The sequence below is a fragment of the Rhipicephalus microplus genome, chromosome 6, assembly GCF_043290135.1.
Source record: "Rhipicephalus microplus isolate Deutch F79 chromosome 6, USDA_Rmic, whole genome shotgun sequence".
NCBI lineage: Eukaryota > Metazoa > Arthropoda > Arachnida > Ixodida > Ixodidae > Rhipicephalus > Rhipicephalus microplus.
In genome coordinates this window covers 164,740,443-164,761,390 of record NC_134705.1, presented here as the reverse complement: position 1 = coordinate 164,761,390, position 20,948 = coordinate 164,740,443, and the positions used below count along the sequence as shown (strand labels likewise).

The window sequence follows — 20,948 nt, the reverse complement described above, 5'->3', positions numbered from 1 at the left end:
TCAATTGAGATAGCCACCAGATAGCAAAACAGCAGCGATGGCGTCAAACGCAGAGAGCAACAAAGCCGGCCCAAACAGAGTATGTTTTACTTTGAGAGACGATGTTGCACAGCTACCTCACGAGGGCGCTAAAAAGCCCCCAAAAGCTGTTTTATTTCTAAGAGCATTCGTCTAGTTGAACCAAACGTATCTCGGTACGGTCAATACGATGAACTAAAAGGGTCGTTGAGCTCTTCGCATGCAGCCTACGCAACGTATCGTGCTGCATACGTAGTAGGCTCGTTACGTACGCCCAACTAAAAGTGTTTACTATCTCGAAGAACCGTATCTTTTACACAGCCAGCGTGACGGCCAACACTATGAACTCGAGGAATGGCAAGACGCCTCCCACGGAATCGTACACAACTGAACAAAAAGAAAACTTTTTGTGATTTCCGTCGGGAGGCAATGCATGATTGGCTCTCTTCCCCATGAGCGCAAAGCGCTCGCGAAGGCTACGCGATGGGCGATAGAGGGAAAGGGCTAGAAGAGAAGGTGGGGAATGACTGTAGAGGGTGCATCTTGCTGACATTAATAAACTATAGAGGAGGCGCTGCTTGATCGAGCGAGCGTGCACGATAGGCTCTGAAGCTAGGATATCAAGTCACTGCCGGCACCGTCTTCCGTAAAACGACAAAAATGCTCGCAAGCGAGTGTTACGCATGCAATGGCTGAAATTGTTTTTTTGCGTGGCAATGGGCTGTGGTTAACGAAATGTATTTCGCATTAAATTTTTTGTGCACGATTTATCAGTAAGCCATTAATAACCCTCTTAAAATTAAGTGAACACCATCGAACGCCCTAGGTTCGAAAAAGAGCTAATACACCATTTACGAAAGCGATATATCAGAGGGTTTCTGCAGCACATGACACTTATTTACTAAGGTGCAAAACAGAAAAATCTTTCAGGTGTCTACAGGCATCAAAATTAAGCAGCAGCACATTTTTGATGGAAGTTACATGGGCTATGGTTTTGGCGAGACTGTCGCATAATTGTAATATTTATGAAAAAACGGTGGGAACTGAGGAAAGAAGTGTTTCGTAGTTGACAGCAAGTACACGACGCTACGCACCAGTACTCCTGTCCTCTTCTCTAGGAAATTATCGAAGATGTTACAATAAGCCCGTGGCGGTATGCTCACATAGCCACCCTGAAAGATAAACTCCTCTTCGGAGAATAAATTGCTATGCGCGTTCATTCCTTCATTTCGGCTTTTTCAAGGGGCGAGCAACGAACGTAAAAATTTATCTCGCTCCGCCTAGTAAGCCAATGAAGTGGAGTGCGAACAAACGTCTACTTCGTTTCGTCATCGCTTTGCAGCCAAGCAGACCACGTCTCGGCAAACACGCCCGTCAACTTGGTAGGAAGCGCAGCAACTATTACACAGAACACACAACACAACCACTTATGTGCATAAGCTCACCCAAAGTATGTACAACCACTCGTCAAAAACGCTAAATCTGCAGTTCCTAGTGCTGTCTCGGAACGTTACGTTATTGCGGCATTGTGCGTTAGCGAACTTCGTCTCAAGGTGTCTAACGTCAAGGCTTATTCGCCAAAAAGTAAGAAAAGCACACGATATAACTTTGCAGAAAGAACAGAACGTGTTAACGCTCTTAAAGCAAGTCAAAAGCATACCTCGGAATTACACAGCGAATGCATATCCATTCCATCCCGATGAACGGCACGCTCCCACTTGGCTTTCTGATCGTCCTTGGAGAACGAAAACACTCGAACCTCCGGTACATTGTCAATAGCGATGGCAGTTGGGCCCGCAGAACTGCTCCGTTGGGAGGGCTTGTAGGTGATTCACTACGCCAATGTTCAGTGAACAAAGAACATCTTATCACCAGGCAGCAGTTCACAGACGCAGAAAAACACGGTATCTTCATGCAGTCAGCAAAAGAAACACCAGCACACGCTGATAGGCTTCGCAGGCTTAGCAATCCTGCTCTCTCGAATGTCGGCAGCATGCAATTGTATGTCCACTCAGCACGAGGCGACAGTCAAAACTGAGTGACGTCAAAGGCCATTCCCGGAGTAGTGAGCAGGCATGTAATATATTTTTTAGGTGACATTGGTTGGGGTGCCCTTTCAAGCATTCTATTTTTTTTGCGACTTGTTCGACGGTTGACTAATGCATGCACTACTGTTATTGATATGCCGTGGTTCGATAATCGGACACGCGTTTATTCATTCCCGTGCCTGTAGAAATCTGGGCACTCATCGAGTTGCAGCATGAATACTCTCGGCAATGTAAAGATAGATTCGAACGTGAAGGTCCGGTTACAGATATCCTATGTTCCTATAAGACAAATTAGCTAAATAGATTTGTGCCGCTGGGCAGATAAAGAATAAGCGCCCAATATACAAAAAATCCACTGACAGGTGTTTGATAACAAACCCAACAAATTCACTCATCACCATACCGGTGTGGTGTATGAGGGTCATTTTAGCTGCAGCTGCTCGTAGGAGAGACGGGCCGTTTTGCTAACCAGGGGTTATTAGAACACAAGAGAACGCTGACCAAAAGCTCACCTTCCACTCTGTATTTACATTGTTCACGGTGTAGGTGCGTGCCAGAATTGGGCGAATGCGCTCTTTCGTACGAGTGCGTGATTGAAGAAGCGCGTCTAATCATTCGTGCATCGAGTATCGATGATGGTGGTAGCGTAAGCGCGAGTCAACCGTGGCTTACTTAGCACCAAAAAGAAATCAAACGTAATAACCATAACACTTAACGTAAACATCCACGTGGGCCAGATTGACAGGTTCGCATATTGCTTGCGTATGCGCGGTTCAGTTTCCATGTGTTCTTTTCCGCCGCTGTGCGTCTTTGCAGTTAGTCGCCATTAGCGCTGTCCTGACTTATTACTTGTGCTCATGTTTGCCTGCCCCGTCTTTTATAACTCTCAAATCTCCAAATGGTCATATACTTTGAGTTTATGATTTATCTATTTGGGTTTGAGGCAGAATATGTCGAGTGCAGAGGTGGATAAGTTGCAGGTTACTTTGAGAATTATGTATCAATTTCAGGCAGTGTGCTGCGATGTAACATTTGGCTCTATATTGATTGTGCTTTCTGACCATACTAAATGAGTGTTTAAGGATGATTTTAAACCTGTTGTAATAGCAGTTTTACGCTACGCCTTACAAGACGTAAACGCAAATAGTGATGAACAAAAATTAATGCCTTAAACGTGAAAAGTAATTGTCTTAGAGTTCATGGTTAAGACATCTGTACGGCATTCACGTCCCTGGAGTGTAAGAGGTAGATAAGCTGAAGTGGTGCGTGCCCGTTAGAATCATCTTCAGCGCATGCTCACCTCTGGCGTTTCCTTTCCTGTACCGGGTATAACACGTGTACGACTAATATCTGAGGGGCTTTTCTGTTTGCTTAAAGCTGCTCCCTGCATTACTCCGACGATACCGCAATCAATACAAAGAGTAGGGTTGTATATATCCTTTGCGGTTAGCTTGTGTGTGGCGTAGAATCCTTATATTCTGGACATGCTCTCATGAAATAGCAATGTATTTGATAAGTCGCCTGCTGCAGTGTCGAATCTTCTGGCAAGCCGAAAATAGTTGCACTGCAGTGCCATGCCCGACTTGCAGCACCAACATGTGTTCTCGAGTGTATAACGAAAGGAAAAAAAAAAGTTATCACTCATTTCTTCACACGTTGCTGACTATGATATGTTAGCGTTTATAATTGCAGCCTCTTGTATAATAAGCCAAGCGTAGGAACATGAAACAAAAGAACTATTGCTTCGTGCGTGATCAAAACTGTTACGCTGAATTTTCAGCAAAGCTGAAAATTCGGCGTAATTCGGCTGCACAATACCTACTATACTCTGTTTCAACACTGTGGTTCAGCACTACCAGAGCTATGGGGTGTAAGAAAACCACACTCTTGCCTCACAAAACATCATCATCATCATCATCATCATCATCAGCCTGACTACGTCCACTGCAGGACAAAGGCCTCTCCCATGTTCCGCCAGTTAACCCGGTCCTGTGCTTGCTGCTGCCAATTTATACCCGCAAACTTCTTAATCTCATCTGCCCACCTAACCTTCTGTCTCCCCCTAACCCGCTTCCCTTCTCTGGGAATCCAGTCAGTTACCCTTAATGACCAGCGGTTATCCTGTCTACGCGCTACATGCCCTGCCCATGTCCATTTCTTCATCTTGATTTCAGCTATGATATCCTTAACCCCCGTTTGTTCCCTAATCCACTCTGCTCTCTTCTTGTCTCTTAAGGTCACACCTACCATTTTCTTTCCATTGCTCGCTGCGTCGTCCTCAATTTAAGCTGAACCCTCTTTGTAAGTCTCCAGGTTTCTGCTCCGTAGCTAAGTACTGGCAAGATACAGCTGTTATATACCTTCCTCTTGAGGGATAGTGGCAATCTACCTGTCATAATTTGAGAGTGCTTGCCGAATGTGCTCCACCCCATTCTTATTCTTCTAGTTACTTCAATCTCGTTGTTCGGCTCTGCGGTTATTACCTGCCCTAAGTAGACATAGTCTTTTACAACTTCAAGTGCACTATTACCTATCTCGAAGCGCTGCTCCTTGCCGAGGTTGTTGTACATTACTTTCGTTTTCTGCAGATTAATTTTAAGACCCACCTTTCTGCTCTCCTTGTCTAACTCCGTAATCATGAGTTGCAATTCGTCCCCCGAGTTACTCAGCAATGCAATGTCATTGGCGAAGCGCAGGTTACTAAGGTATTCTCCATTGACTCTTATCCCTAACTGCTCCCATTCTAAGCTTCTGAAAACCTCGTGTAAGCACGCGGTAAATAGCATTGGGGAAATTGTGTCCCCCTGCCTTACACCCTTCTTGATTGGTATTCTGTTGCTTTCTTTATGAAGCACTATGGTAGCAGTTGATCCCCTGTAGATTTCTTCCAGAATGTTTATATATACTTCATCTACGCCCTGATTCCGCAGTGTTTGCATGACGGCTGATATTTCTACTGAATCAAACGCCTTCTCGTAATCTATGAAGGCTATGTATAGTGGTTGGTTATACTCTGAGCATTTCTCTATTACCTGATTGATAGTATGAATGTGGTCAATTGTTGAGTAGCCTGTTCGAAATCCTGCTTGTAAATAACTCACAAAACATAGTCCCAGATAAACCAATGCCTTAAAACTGACAGGGTTGACTAACTTTCTAAGGCATTGTTTGGGCTGCATCACCAGACAAAGGCCCGTATTCACAAACCAAGCTCATACTTTCCTCAATTTTTCGTTATCGGTTTTAAACCTTTATTCAACATGATAAACAAATTGGACCAGTATACGTATACCAGTCTTGTCCATATCTTTTACCCTGTTACCATTTTTTGGTTCTTTATAACGCATGTAGAGAACTGTTGCGACGCGCACCTCCGACGACGTTACGAAGGGCGCCTCGAAATAACACCGCTGCCACCACTGTTGCGACGCGCACCTCCGACGACGTTACGAAAGGCGCTACGAATCTCACCGCTGCAACCACTGTTTCGAAAAACGGCGACCCCAACGCGGTCCTGAAGGCGCCACTGCTTCGAATTCCACCGGGAAGGTCACCAGCCGTTTAGTAGCGTGGGTTTCTCAGCTCGCGACTGGTTCTGCGCAGAGCTGATAGACGATCGGACGAGACGACGGTGAGTTAAACAAGGTGTATGTACAGCATATATACAGAGGTGTTACATATTCGGCACTGGGGCCGACAGAGACGCGAAGAGCCGAGCTCTTCTCTCTAACACATAGCTCTACTCTCAAAAGGGTCTGCTGTCAAAGGGGTCTCCTCGACGCGCCGCAGGGCTTCTTTTATATGCACCGGGTCCAACCCGAATGTCCAACCAGAAGCGCCGCTGGTCGCGAGGTCAGAATCCTCCAATGAGGTCGCCGCTGGGCCGCGTCCTTCTCTCTCATCGAATCTGGAGAGGCTGCGCTGCAGGTGGCTGCACTGAAGGACGAGTGACGTCGCCACGCATTGCGTCAGGCGCCCCCCAGACAGGAAGACGCCAGTTGTTTACTCGACGGGCTCGCTGGCTGCGCTGACTCACTACACGTGTGCGCCAGAAAGGCGCCGCGAGTGTTTACGCCGTTTAGTGGTTCGCGTCAGGCGGGCTGGCCTTGACACAAATTGCCTTTTTCAGAGGCACGGACGTTCGCTGTGGACTCGCAGGCATAACAGCACCCCCGCCGCCAGACAATGCGCCGAAAAGACGAGCTGCTTCCACGTGGCTCGGATGTCAGGCGCGCTCGTTCGCCAGGTCCCTCCAGGTTCGCCTCCAGGGCCATGGGGAGAATTCAGATCCAGGCTCCGTTCCGGGAGCACATCCCATTCTTGAGCACGGATCCCAGCTCCACTGGCTTGTCGCCACAAATTGTCGACCAGCTTCGCTCGTCTCTTCTGACAATCTTTGGTTTCAGCACTTGTCGATGCGATGGTTCTGCAACTTTCCAAGAACGGTTCGACAACAGACCACACACGACACAAGCAAGTGCCCTCGGTCACCCGACAGAACACCAGACAAAGTATAGTACACATATACCTAGCTACGTGTCTATCGGAATTTCGTTCCCTCTACATCAAGAGGCACATGTGGGACACAAGACTCTTAAAATGAGAGCTCAATTTTTTTTACGTACAACAACGTAACGAAGTAGAATACAACAAAGTTGGCCCCTTGAGCTCACTCTGGACGAGAGCGCTCAGCTAATGTCGTGATGAGGTCAAAATTTTGCCCCGAATCGCCAGCGAGAAACCGAAAGGTGGAGAAAGTACTAACTAAACGCACGGCTCAATGCACCTGCATTAGCGTATAGCTTTCCTTTTTTTTATTTAGCGCACGTCGAAGTTGTGCTGTCGGAGAACCACGCTCCAACTCAGTAACCGGTCACTTTTAGGCGACGATACCTATGCGGTACCAAGAGCGGCTCACACTTGCGACGTTGCACAGGGGAACAACGATACGGCTTGCTACGGATTGACTCCTCACCGCATAGCTCGATATGGTGTTCGATCACCCTCGTGTTTCCGGGGCGGTCTGAAAACACGTCTCCAAACTCGGAAACAATCTTTCTCAGGTCCTCCTTCTGGACTTCACTTAAGCTAGGCTCTAGGTTCAAGTGCTCCAAGGTTACCTCCGATCCCCTTTCGATTATATCACTAGAACTCAAAATTTCTGCTCCCTCTTCCTCTGAAGCATTCAACAGCTGATTTACGACTGCTTTCAAGTTACTGTGGTAAATTTTGTTTGGCTGCCTTCCTAATTTCAATTCATAAGTTCTATCGGAAAGCTCAGATATTACTTTGGCGGGCCCTTCCCAATGAATCTCAAGCTTGTTCTTTTTGGACGGCCGCAGCAGCAATACCTGACTTCCTACTTCAAAAACGCGCTTCTTCGCCGATTTGTCGTAGTACTTCTTCGACATTATTTGTGAAGCCTTCATGTGGCTTTCCCCTAGCGCTTTAATTGAGAGGTCCGCACGCTGCTCTTGAATGAGCGTTTCTCAATCAACCCTCGACAGCTCACTCCAACTTTCAGCTACAAGCGAGAGCGTTGCACTCCCCTCGCTCTGACTCAATGGCGCCATGTCGTCTCCCCCTGCTACGGAAGCCGCGCCGGTCGCTTCGGCGACGGGCCGCTCGAGTGACTGCTCACATGACTCACACGGAAAATTTCCTCTCTGAGGTTCCGTCGACCCGCCGACAAGGTCACTTGAGAGTTAACCGCATTGAACAAGATCAAGCTCCGGCGAAAGCTTCCGCGCTTGCGATCGTGTGAGGGCCATGTACGCTAAGTTGGGGAAGAACGATTTACCTTGTTCTTTGAGAAGCTGCTCTCAGTTGTTAGAGAAAAGATAAGGAAAACGATCGGGAAGCGCGGCAGACACAGCCGCTTCGGTGCAAAGCTTACCGAACGGGCCTTCGATGACAACCGTGGCGATTGGTAAACAAGCACTCTGCTCTTCGGCGACTTGCCTGATCCACGCGCATTCTGCTGTAAAGTCATTCGGAGACACCAATGAAGGATGGACAACATCCATGGTTGCCGCTGAGTCACGATGTGCTCGACACGTTTGCCCATACACACTAATTCCTTGGATGTACGGCTCCAACAACCGCATGTTCTTTTCCGATTCTCGGATTGTTGCAAAAGCAAACTTTTGCTTACAGTTTGTCGCGATGTGCCCTTCCTTTTTGCAGTTGTAGCAGATTAGTGGCTTCCGTGATTCAAACGCCCATGTGGTATCAGTGCGTTGTTTAGAAACCTCACTCGATTTCTCCGCTTCCGTTTGCCCTTCCCCCACAGTGTCCTTCGTAAGAGACGGGTCCTTCTTGAAATTACGGTGCGGAGCGGGTTTCCGTTGATCAGGTTTCCTTGAAAAGCCCTCTTTCCTTTCATCCTTTTCAACGCGCACTGCCCTGCTATGCAACTTTCGGCGAGTATAATACTCCTCAGCTAACTCTGCTGCCTTGTTTAGCTGTACTTCACCAAGTTTGCCCTACTGCCAAAGTTTGACATCGTCCTCGATGGAGCGGTAGAATTGCTCCAATGCAACGCATTCCACCACTTTATCGCGGTCGTCATAAACACCTTCGCCCTTGAGCCGTTCAATTAAATCGGCTTTAAGACGAAACGCGAAGTCAACGTGTGACTCATTCCCCTTTTTAGCATACCGGAACCTTTGCCTGAAAGCCTCGGGTGACAACTTATAACGTCTCAAGAGCCCTTCCTTAACCTCGTCATAGCTCTCAAACGCTTTACTCGACAAGCAAGTTATCTCGTCGGACACTTCGCCGGGAAGAAGAGCTAACAGGTTCTGCGCCCAAAGAGACCGCTCCAAAGCGTTTCGCTCACAGACGTGTTCAAACATGACGAGATACTTCGCCATGTCCTCGCCTACTACGAACGGTGGCAGTTGGTCGCGAATTCTCTGACCGCTGACCTGAACTGTCGCAGAAGCTACGCTAGGCGCCTGCGAACACTGTAGGATTGCCAATTCAATTCGTTTCAACTCAAGGCGCTCCTGCCTCTCGGCCTCCTCATGGCGTTCTCGCCTTTCAGCTTCTTCACGTTCGCGAGCTTCTACTTCTCGCCTTTCAGCCTCTTCGCGGCGTGCTTTATATCCTCCCAGGCCTCATCGACTTCCTCAGCCGAAACTCCTTCATCTCTCATGATCTCAAGGATCGCTTGCTTTCGTTTCGCACGGCCTAAAGTAATGCCTTGTTCCTCACAAATTTCGATGAGTTCCTTCACATTAAGGTTCTCCATCGTTCACACTAGCCTCTTGTTGTTTGCCCCTGTTTTGAATCTACTTGCCGTACCCACTATAAGCCTACTAGCAAGACGCGCAAGCAATTTTTCACACTCCCGTGTTTACACCCTCCGCATTAACTTTAGTTCAAAGCGCTTCGACTTGGCTTGAAACGATCAAACCTCACTCTAATGCTTCACACAGCTTTTCTCTAAACTACTACAACCTGAGCTAGAGTAGTCTGGTGAACTGAGGGGAAAACATCAGGCACTCACGGCATCGATGTCGCTGATGCCGGCCGATCCCGCATCTGCCAACCACTGTTGCGACGCGCACCTCCGACGACGTTACGAAGGGCGCCTCGAAATAACACCGCTGCCACCACTGTTGCGACGCGCACCTCCGACGACGTTACGAAGGGCGTTACGAATCTCACCGCTGCAACCACTGTTTCGAAAGACGGCGACCCCAACACGGTCCCGAAGGCGCCACTGCTTCGAATTCCACCGGGAAGGTCACCAGCTGTTTAGTAGCGTAGGTTTCTCAGCTCGCGACTGCTTCTGCGCAGAGCTGATAGACGAGCGGACGAGACGACGGTGAGTTAAACAAGGTTTATGTACAGCATATATACAGAGGCGTTACAAATTCGGCACTGGAGCCGACAGAGACGCGAAGAGCCGAGCTCTTCTCTCTAACACATAGCTCTACTCTCAAAAGGGTCTGCTGTCAAAGGGGTCTCCTCGACGCGCTGCAGGGCTTGTTTTATATGCACCGGGTCCAACCCGAATGTCCAACCAGAAGCGCCGCTGGTCGCGATGTGAGAATCCTCCAATGAGGTCGCCGCTGGGCCGCGTCCTTCTTTCTCATCGAATCTGGAGAGGCTGCGCTGCAGGTGGCTGCACCCAAGGACGAGTGACGTCGCCGCGCATTGCGTCAGCCGCCCCCCAGACAGGAAGACGCCAGTTGTTTACTCGTCGGGCTCGCTGGCTGCGCTGACTCACTGCACGTGCGTGCCAGAAAGATGCCGCGAGTGTTTACGCCGTTGAGTTGTTCGCGTCAGGCGGGCTGGCCTTGACACAGATTGCCTTTTTCAGAGGCACGGACGTTCGCTGTGGACTCGCAGGCATAAAAGAACGCAGGAAGTTGGGGAAAACGTGAGGTAAGGCCGAGGCTGGTTTGTGAATACGGGCCTAAGAACGCTGATTCTACAACGGACTTGCAACTTGGCGTACAGCATCTCGCGCTCGTCGAATCCTCCTTCAGTGGAAACGAAGAAGAGAGGATAGAAGAGTTGCAGCGGAAGATGCGACGGAACGCGTCGACGAGGAAGCACTCATACGAGAGGCACGAACAGCGTCGGAGAGAAACAGCCACAAAGGGAAGTATTCCGCCGGCATGAACGTCTACGGGCTCGCTCGCTGGATTTTGTGCCAACCGGTCGGGTTCCTGCGATCTCCGACGACAGCGCAGCTCTGGCCGACTGGCTCGCCCTACACCATCTCCTGACGGCGACAAGAGCTCTCGCTGAGTGGTACCCCGTCCTCGGACTCTTGCGACCGTGTTCATCTTTCCTGTCTTTTCCTTATATCCGTATGTGGGTCTCTCTGTCCCTGCCCTATCTCCGTCCCTATCCCTTTAATCCACCCTATCCCTTTTAATACATCCTTACCCCCATCCCTCGTGAGTCACCGTCGAGGTGTCGCACTATGATGTAAACAATTACGGGCTTCACTTCACTTTTATCTTCTTTTCTCTCTTTTAAGAACCACTTACATGAACTTCTACCGATCTTCAGTAGAACAAGAAATGCACGGTTTAAGTTCTCATTGTGCCCGCTTGTTCCTGCTTGTTCCTGCTTGTGTGCCTGTTGTGCCTGCTTGACCACAGTTTCACTGTATTTTTATGTTGATGAACTAGCCTTATCTGCAATGAGCATGCATAGACGATTCGGCGAGCAGACGTCGTGAAGACGTCGAGCAGATGACATTGCGCGAATGTATGCATGTAAAGGGGCTAACTGTCCTTCCTATTGGCTGTAGCCTGTCGCCCCCACAGTGATGAAGGGAACTTTTGAAACAGTGGGTCTAGAGCCGCCTTTCTGTTCCAAAAAATACATTTTCTCGTCAGTATTTGTAGGCAGCAATTAGGAATGTAACGCCAGTGCAGGTGCATATGAAAATAAGTGCGAGAAAAGTTGCTCATTATGACTCATTATTTATTTATTTTCAGATAACATCCTTTTGAAACCAGCGTGTCACGGATAGACGTACGAACAGCTTCAATATTCCTACTAGACGATTTCTTAAACGTGGAAACGCTTCTCTTAAACCTTGATTCAGAGTAATAAATTTGTGTGCACAGCCCCATAAAAGCGTATTCGTTGTGTTTTCTTTTGTGACAATGCTGTGGTATTGTGATTGCCGCGTAGGATCGGCTTAAGCATGCTTGGTGGTGGTGTCACGATGCTATAGCTATTTTTACATGTAAAATATCTCTGCATACAGAAATGTGAAGAACCCTTCGAGAAAACGTGATTTCAACTAAAAAAAATGAGGCCCGGTTAACCCTTTATTTTGGGGTACTGCTACGCGCATCTTCACGTTTGTGTGCCGTGCCGTTCTTTGGATTAAGTTTGTATTTCGGTGCTGCGCTTAAGCGTATCTTAGAAGCTATGTAGAACAAAAAAATGCATGTTTGCGAATCGCTCCATTGTGTGCTGCAACAATCCCAGCTGTTAAGAAAAGAAATCTATAAGCTCTTTCAAAATAAACTATTTCAAACAATTCTCATCGATTATCAAGACATTTATTTGCCCTTTATTTTGAGTAAAACCATGCTCCAATATCTTATGCGCCCAGTATAATCCTAAACATGAACCAGAAGCGAAAATTTACAACCAGATCTATTATATTTTTACAAGATTTTTGCATTAAGTGAGTGTGCCTCGGTGGTGTAGCGGTATTGGTGCACGGCTGCTGACCCGAATGTCACGAGTTCGATCGCAGTCATGATGGTCACGTTTGAATGGACGCGAAATGCTTGAAGCCAGTGTACTGTGCGATATCTATGGACGTTCAAGAACACCAAATGGTTGAAATATCCGGAGCGGTCAACCACGGCGTCTCTTATAATGCTATCGTGCTTTTGGGATGTGAAACCTAGTATTACTTTTATTCAAAGTTGGGCGAAAATTTTAAATGCCTCTTGAAAATGCGAAACAGGACGTTGGAAGTTGTGGTGTCCTGAAATGTCGGCATCAGCAGAACTGGTGGCAAAAAAAAAATCATCATGGTATGATTGGACCATGTCGCATCGTCAACCCTTTTGGCTAATACCGCCAGAATTCGAGACGTCAATATGACGTAACATTAGGCAATTTCGCGTTATGGCAAAAAGGGTCTTCACAGGATGAGGGCACTATGTTGCATTGTCATCCCTTAGGCTAAAACTGCCAAAGTTTGAGGCGTCAATATGACGTAACATTAGGCGATTTTGCAGTATGACGTCGGGACGTGACGTCCTCGTTGAGTTAAAGGTAGGCCGATCACGCAGGCTATGCAAGACTAAGGAAAGTGCATAAAGCTTCCAATGCCGACGATCACGTGCACAGTGTCAAACAGCGTTGAATGCAGAAAGCTTTCAGAAGAGGGGAGACGTAAGGGGATGTGTGCAATCCAAGAAGGTTTAAAAAAAAATTATACAGTGGAAGCTCCCGCAATGCTTTGCCAGCAGTAGTGAAACCAGCTTTGCCCTCCAAAGACGTCAGAATCATGCTGTTTTCTGGTAATGCCTACTTAGACATCAAGTGGCTTTATTATGTTAGTCCAAAAGCTATGATATATATATATTAACCGATAGTTTATTACAAATAAGTAGTCCGCAGAGGCTAGTATTGGTTACTTAATCTGGAATACATTTTGCCTTGAATTCTGGGCTTAATAAAGACAACTAGTAACATAAAAACCCGCTTTGAGCACTATCTGGCCCGAAAAGGTTGCCACGTTGAACTCGTACGGTGTGCGAGGAAAACGCTGCTTCTCAATCGCTGAACGCAACTAGATCATCATGCCCCTAGTAAGATGGCTGCCACAGCCACCATCTTATGATTGGCACCGCATAACTCGTGGGTAGGAAGTTCCACTCCAGCAATTTTTTTCAAACCTCCTTGGTTTTAGCTCAATTGTACCCTTGAAGAATGAACTTCTACCAACAATCCAAACTTGGTGCTCTGCTGCAGTCACACCAGGACAAAGTCTTCATGAATTCTTAGCGACATACCTTCAAAGTGTGTTAAGAAAAAGTGCTTAATGATTTACAGTACCGGGTACTAAAGCCATCCCGTGGGCCTCCCACTTAATGAGGCCGTGTTGAGAAAAATTTCACCGTGAACGAGTTCACGACGGAGAAGCAATTCATTCGAACCAGAGGAATAATACCGTGTACTCTGCTATGGTACTCAGCTATGGGAAAGTATAAGGCCATCTCCTGGCCCTCATTCTTTATGAGACCGTGTTGACAAAAAAAAAAAAACCACCAGGCCGGCGTGGTAGGCGCAGCACAGTCACAGCGAAAGCTAAAAGGGCTACCTTTCAGAGCCTTTTCAAAACACTCATTGGGTAACTACTACAAGCATACTGGCTTGGTACCCGCTAGGCCGTTAATATTAAACTTTTGGGTAATGAGCCTGCAGTCGCTATGCTACTTTTCGTCATTCTTCTGAGAAGCATGGTATCCTTTAAACACTTGCAAGGAATTTTTAAACACTTGCCAGGAATTTAAACATTCGCTAGGATTGGTCCATGCACTGGCTGACGAAGATGAGGAATTATGGCTGAAGTTGGTATGCGCCCCAGTTAATAGGGGAACAAGAACAAGCTTTTTTGATGGTTTGGAGCATTGAACGGCCATTTCGTTATGCTATTCGGATTGTACGACGACCGGTTGTTCTTTAGCTGTTGTAAAACGCTTTATAAGTCGCATTAACGCGATTGCTTTCTCGACATCAAGCCTGCCTAAGTCAAGTTTGACAACATGTCACAAGGACCGGTGTAGTTCAGTGGTAGAATACTGGGCTGGCACCCAGCGCACCCGTGTTCGAGCCCCACTGTGCCAATGGTGTTAGGTCATGCCTGCCTAAGGCAAGTTTGACAACAAGTTACAAGCACCGGCGTAACTCTGTGGTAGAATATTGGGCTGGTACCCAGCGGACCTGGTTTTAAGCCTTACTGTGTCATTGATGCAAGGTTTTTTCCTATTTTCGTGTGATGTGGCTGAGAACACCGGCGGCGGCGGCAGACAACGACTGCGCGTGACCCGAAAAGTGATCTCATAAAAGCTCGGGATGTAAAAAAAAAATTCTCTACGATGGGAGAGCATAGAGCCGTCCCGTGCGCAGACAGAGGAGTGAAGAAAAGCGCGATTCGACGCAACAAAACTGTTATATCTACAAAATTTGTACACGCCGTAATGAGAAGAAAGTGCTGGCTCACGTGATGAAATGCACCTCTAAAAGGTGCACTTGTCACACGCGCATTCGTATGCGTGATTTTGAAATGAGTCGTGCTCTCTCAGTCATCTACTTGTTGACAATCAGCCGACTGTGATATGGCCACCGGTTCTTTCATTGCAGCCACTTGTCATTTTAATTTGCCGCACTTGATCGTTGCTTGAAGATCACAGCGTGGCATATTCGTTGCTACCTGTAGCAACTGAAGGTTTGCGGTCGTAAGCACGTGGATGTCGGTTGAATTCAAGGAGGTTTAAAAAAGTTTTTTTAAAAACATTCTTGGTTGAATTACCGGCATAGAGGAAAGAAACATTTAAGAGGGAGCATTGCACCGTGCGACAGGAAAAAAAAAGAAAGAAATAACGAAATATAGAGAAAGAGCAACAGCGACAGAAGGAAAGAGAGAAGGGAAAGAAGCAAAAAAGAAAGAAGAAAGAAAGAATGAAAGAAAGGAAGAAAGAAGGACAGAAATAAAGAAACAAAGAAAGAAAGAAAGAAACAAAGAAAGAAAGAAAGAAAGAAAGAAAGAAAGAAAGAAAGAAAGAAAGAAAGAAAGAAAGAAAGAAAGAAAGAAAGAAAGAAAGAAAGAAAGAAAGAAAGAAAGAAACTCAGTGCGCCAGACCCCCCTTCCCCGCCCTTTTTTTTTTCCGATAGAAGAAGGCACCCTGAACTTTTTCTTCTGCTCCAATTTAGTCCATGTATTCTGTGCGCTGCCCGCCATTGCAATCAATGCCTATTGGCGCGATGTTTTGTTTAGGTTTACTCCAAATAAAGGTAAAGTTGAAGTGGACCGTGACAGCAGTACTTTTGCGGAGACAAGGTGTGACGATGATCACTACTCCCAGTTGAAGTGGGCAAATAAATGGGCTGCGTTTACCTTGCATTTTTTTTCAACTGTCTTCGTCGTAATGATTAGAACTTCGTGACCAGAATGCTCCGGGCGCGGCAGTTATCATACAACTTTGGTCGTAGCCACAGTGGAAACTCGGCATCCGACGTGAGTATTAGGGGTCCATTGCTGCCGTCAGCGTCTTCTCGTCAACGTTAACACCCTCTTCTTTATACTCTGAAACCATTCGAGTTACCTTCTGAAATGTTCCTTACACACTGTCCTTTCGTTATTGATTTGGGTGGCAAAGCGAAGAAGATTTCTTTGTTTGCTGCAATCTTTTTTCAGGCTGAAACAACATGGTTTTTGACGGTTCGTTTGCTGTTCATGAACAAAAATAAAAAATTCCTGGCTGGTCCTTGTTCTTCTAATTTTTGAACGTCGTTCTAGCTTAGCAAGTCGGTCATGTACAGCAAAGTACCAATATTTATTTATTTATTTATTTATTTATTTTTATTTACTTATTTATGTATTTACTTATTTATTTATTTACCTAGTTAAAATACCATTGAGGTCTAAGATCCCTAAATATGAGAGTGTTTACATGAACTCATTTACCGAAGACGACTTGAAGGCTAAAGCCATTATTTCTTTCTTCTCAGTCGATGTATTGATCCTGCACCGCCACCCATCAAAAAATTTTCGCAGCCAACGTGGTTTCGCTCTGCCTCCAAGATCGGAGAACCCTGGCGGGCGTTGTACTGCTCCGTGATCCCCGGTCCTTTGAATAAGCCATTATGTAATGCGATTACATCAGCGACTTGGCAAACGACGTCATATTGACACCCCTGATATGATCGATCTGTGACGTCACGATGACATCATATGGTGAAGTCATAATGGGATGATAATTATTGGTTGCATCTGTCATGTTGACTCCAGGAACGCCAAAGCGGGACGCCGATTGTCTATGTTCACGTTCGATGGGGCATTTAGAGATTTGGCCTTAATAAATGAAGTATATAGAACAAAAAAAGTGCAGTGCACTCAGCTAGCGCAATGTTTTTACACGTGATACATACAAGTATAGTTAATTTACTGAAGCAATACGAAAGGAAAGTAAGCAAATAAGAGTGGATAATTCACCAGACTATACAGCATTAACTAACGTTTCGCGGATAACCTTGCTATCAGAGATGTTCGTAACACTCGAGAGAAAGTAGTTCCAGTCTTGAGATGTACAGGGAAGAAACGACTGAAAAAGCAGTCAGTGTGTCAAGACGTAACTGCTGGATAAGTGCGCAAGAACATCTGCACGCCTCTAAAACCCGGCTGCGGAGGAACCTAAATTGCAAGCACAGACCTGAAAATCACTACACGCAGGGCACCAAAATTATGATTTAGACGCCGTGCGAAATACGAATCAGAGAGACAGTAGCTGAGGATGGCCTTAAAACCATATAGTTTTCTAACATACACTAGAGGGAACTTTGGCGATAATGTCTATGGGAGCTGCAGCACACAGCGCTACAGAGAGCATGGGAAGGATGGATAGTATACGTATTTGTCTAATCTTCATACTGCTGGCCTGCTTCTGGATCCGTGTGTGTTCGTGTGGGTTGGAGCTGCTTTCTCCCGAAACAAAAACCAGCAAATGTTCAGCGGTTGCACTTCACTGCCTTATTTTTTCTATTTTAGGCTTACCTTTTCGTATAGGGTCACGAATTCAAAAGTATTCGTTCTTTCCTTCAAAACAAAACCGAAACCAGCAATAAACGAAGCCGCAATTACGAAGACTAGGCAATTCCTATGGTCGCTGAACGATCGCAGCACCGGAGTCCTCTCTGGGTAATTTTAGGAAAGTCTGTGCTTAAAACTACAGCGGCACTCAAACTAGAAGTTTACAGATATTCTAGGCCCATGACAAAACCGCTTCAGCACGTTATACGTCACAAAAGGGCAAGCAACATTCTTGCGGGCAACAAGCTTAGACGAAACGTTCTAAAGAGTGTAGTGCATGTGTCACTATAAGTGTTCTGTGTTTACCACTAATAGTCATCATCCGGTTCCTGGAGTAGGATGTCAGGTGCAAAGCCATAAAAGTACTCCAGCTCTCCATTAATATTATTCTCCCTCTCTTTCTCGTGTGGGCGTGTGGTCGGCCTTTTGTAGACTACATTTACTAACAAACGACATGAGTGCATGACGAACATGAATTACATATCTTTACAGCGATATCATTACTTGCGTCTCTCGTACGCCGCCTGCTTTGCGTAGCATCTGGTCCCACAGTATATATCAGAATCAGTAGCTAATAGACATTGTTCTAACGTATATATAGAATATACGTTATTCTGACGAAGGCCGGTCCCACGGCCGAAACGTAAAGAAGTGTATATCTAAGGGCTCGTTTTTCCGTGTTTTAACACAATAATAATGAGATCTAACAGACAGTAATGCCAAGGAATGTACAGGGGAAGTGATTAGAACCAATGAAATGTAAATATGAAGAAAGAAAAGTGGATGAAAATATAACCAGCCGGATGAAAAAATAACGGCTGGTTATTTTTTCATCCACAATTCTTTCTTCTTATTTACATCCCATTGGTTCTAATAACTTCCCCTGTACATTTCTTGGCATTACTATTTACATATATACACACACACACACACACACACACACACACACACACACACACACACACACATATATATATATATATATATATATATATATATATATATATATATATATATATATATATATATATATATATATATATATATATAAACATATAATACACACGACTAGATGCATGTTGCATTCAGTTTCCGTTTCAGTATAAAAGGTGATGTCCGATGCATTGTTTTCTCGACGTTTCACATCGCGAGTTGGTGCCGAAGAAGGGCACGTTTTCGCGCAGGCAGTTTGCAAATCAAAACAAATTGTAGGACCGTTGCTCCCTTCGCGTCATCTTTTGGGTATAGCGAACACGTCAAAACCCCTCACGGTTCTTCGTAAAGCCAGCAGTAATTGTCGTATACAAATAGCTCACCGCGAGTATGACGGATAATTACTGGCGCCTTCTCGAGTTGCCCAATCTGGTTTAACTTCTTGAAAGTTGTCTAACGCGCGCACTGCGGAAGGAGGGGTCGCAGATACGAGTCTCCTGTCGCACACTTCGGAAATGTTTTCTTCCGATTTTATTCTTCTTTGTGAGTTTTATTATATACAAATGCTTTAGCATTAGGAGGCATGATAGTGACTGCGGTGGCAACAACCCGCTGATCGGGTCAACATTATTCCGGTAATATGCTTCTTGAATGCCATTCGTCACCAGAAGAAATGTTTTGACGAAAGATCTAGTCCTCGTCAACGCTGCCATAGACTACATGTGCCTTTTTTTTTTCATTGAGCTCTAGCTACATTCGAAACGTGCCCAACGCCAGCCACAAATTTAGCACGAAGAAGAAGGAGAAGAAGAATACGTCAGGCCTGTTTCTTCGAAGGCCGTAGTACGCAAGCCGTGGTCTTCAGGCTTAAATGGCAGTGCCAGCCGCAGCCACCGAACCGAAAAAACCCACTCTGGTACTCCTAGAGCTGGAGTACGTGGACGGTGGCTCCAGTCCCTGGTTCCACTCCAAGGGCCGTTCGTTCGTGGCGAGCCTTACCACCGGCCCAGTCACCGCCGATCTGTTCCGTGCGTTAGCCGAAGACGGGAGCATGAGTACACTCGCCAGCTACATCGACTCGGCAAGCCCGTCGGTGAGCAACATCGGCACAATATGCTTGCTACGCTCTCGTAGGGCTGAATCTATTCCTGCTGTTCCTGCTGCTGCCTCTCGCGTTGTTTGGCCTGAGGCGCTTTGCGGCTACCATGGGCTTCCTATCGTGGGTATTATTCGAGCTACTTTTAATGATCTTCGCCGGCCTCCAGCTCATCTGTCTGTTGGTCATGTTGAGTACGTGGTACGGCATGAACAGTGCTCTCGTTGAAAATATACCAATGGCGTATGAGTGTACTTTCGAGGTGCTGCAGAACTATACCATTCTAACGGTGCAGATGCTCCAGGCAGCTAAAGGTGACAAGAAAGAGCTTGACAATAGCCTATCCATGACCACGTCTGGTATCAAGTGGCTTCGTGGCAACATCTCCCGATGGGAGGATAAGTTCTCGGCCTATGCGGGTCTGAAGTCCCTGTTGACTGGCGTCGTAACTATGCTTCACATGGGTCTTCTCGGCTTCGCGCTGGTAGCAGTGATCGCTTCTGTTTTGTTAGCATGTGGCGCCTGGAGGCGGCGCACGACTAGGCTGGCCAAAGGTCGCAAGAGTCCAGTCGTCGTAGCACTTGCAGCCATAGCGGCCACAGTGATACTTTGCACTCACATGGTCGTAGCACTTCCTATGATCGCGCGCTGGTTGCCCATCTGCGTGCTCGCGGACACGTACCTGTGCGCTCCGTACCGCGACGCTTCGTACTCCATACTGGACAACAGCGTCCGCATGGTTTGGTCATTGTCAAGCAGGCCCGATCCTTTCTGTCGCCTGGTACCAAGCACTCTATTTAAGAAGTGCACGGCGAAGGGCAAGACTCCAATAAAGAATCTGGATGCGTGCCAGACAAAAAAGGACAAGGGCAAGCTGATGATCTTCAAGCCAGACGACGCTGTCATAGAGTTTCAAGTCCCTCACCCGCCAGAGAAACCGCCAGCCGTCGTTCCCGCAGCAGGGTCGGCTGAGAAAAATGTCATCGGCGACTGCTTTTACCCGTTTAGGATCATCCACACGGACATGACGTCCGTGTGCCCGCTTTTTACTGACGATTTGCTGGCGCACTGGATGGCCATGGTGCTGTCTGTACTGACTGGATTTGGAACAGCTATCTCTGTGGCTGCTGTCGCAGTGATATTCATGGCCGTGGGTGAAAAAAAACAAGAAGAGCTTGAGGATTCCACCACCCCATAAGCGGGTTAGATGTATCAGGAAACGAAAAAACAAACGAAAGAAAAAGAAGAAACCAACGTCACCGTCGCCAGTACCCTCGCGTTCACACTCCAGCGTGCAGACCGAAGGGACGTCACCGGGACCCACACAATTGAACATTGTGCTCGAAGAACTGTTTCCGGTACCCATAAAAAGAAAGCGCCGATCCCAAGCCGTCATGTTCATGCCTGCGCCGCCATCTCCGCTTCCGATTCCCGTGCCTGTTCCCGTTCCAGTTCCCGTTAAGCCACGTTTATCGCCCCACACGCGAGCTGACTCACAGGACGCACAACCCTCGGTAAGCGCGGTGGCACCAGCGATTAC

General features: G+C 46.8%; 2 protein-coding genes across 5 annotated transcripts in view; one reads left to right on the top strand and one right to left on the bottom strand.

The window, feature by feature from the left end:
- Nucleotides 1-2,052, bottom strand: part of LOC119184958 (uncharacterized) — a 46,723-nt gene extending 44,671 nt beyond the window's left edge. Inside the window, exon 1 of the mRNA XM_075866936.1 lies at nt 1,679-2,052. Within this exon, the coding sequence (XP_075723051.1) occupies nt 1,679-1,708 (30 nt within the window). The 5' untranslated portion in view covers nt 1,709-2,052. The remainder of the gene's footprint in view (nt 1-1,678) is intronic.
- Nucleotides 1-20,948, top strand: part of LOC142765631 (uncharacterized) — a 70,330-nt gene that overhangs the window by 21,603 nt on the left and 27,779 nt on the right. Inside the window, exon 8 of one of the 4 annotated variants that reach the window (XM_075866943.1) lies at nt 11,534-11,759. The exons of the other annotated variants lie outside the window; for them this stretch is intronic. Within the exon in view, the coding sequence (XP_075723058.1) occupies nt 11,534-11,548 (15 nt within the window). The 3' untranslated portion in view covers nt 11,549-11,759. Of the gene's footprint in view, nt 1-11,533; nt 11,760-20,948 lie in introns of those variants that run through there. 4 annotated transcript variants of the gene reach the window in all.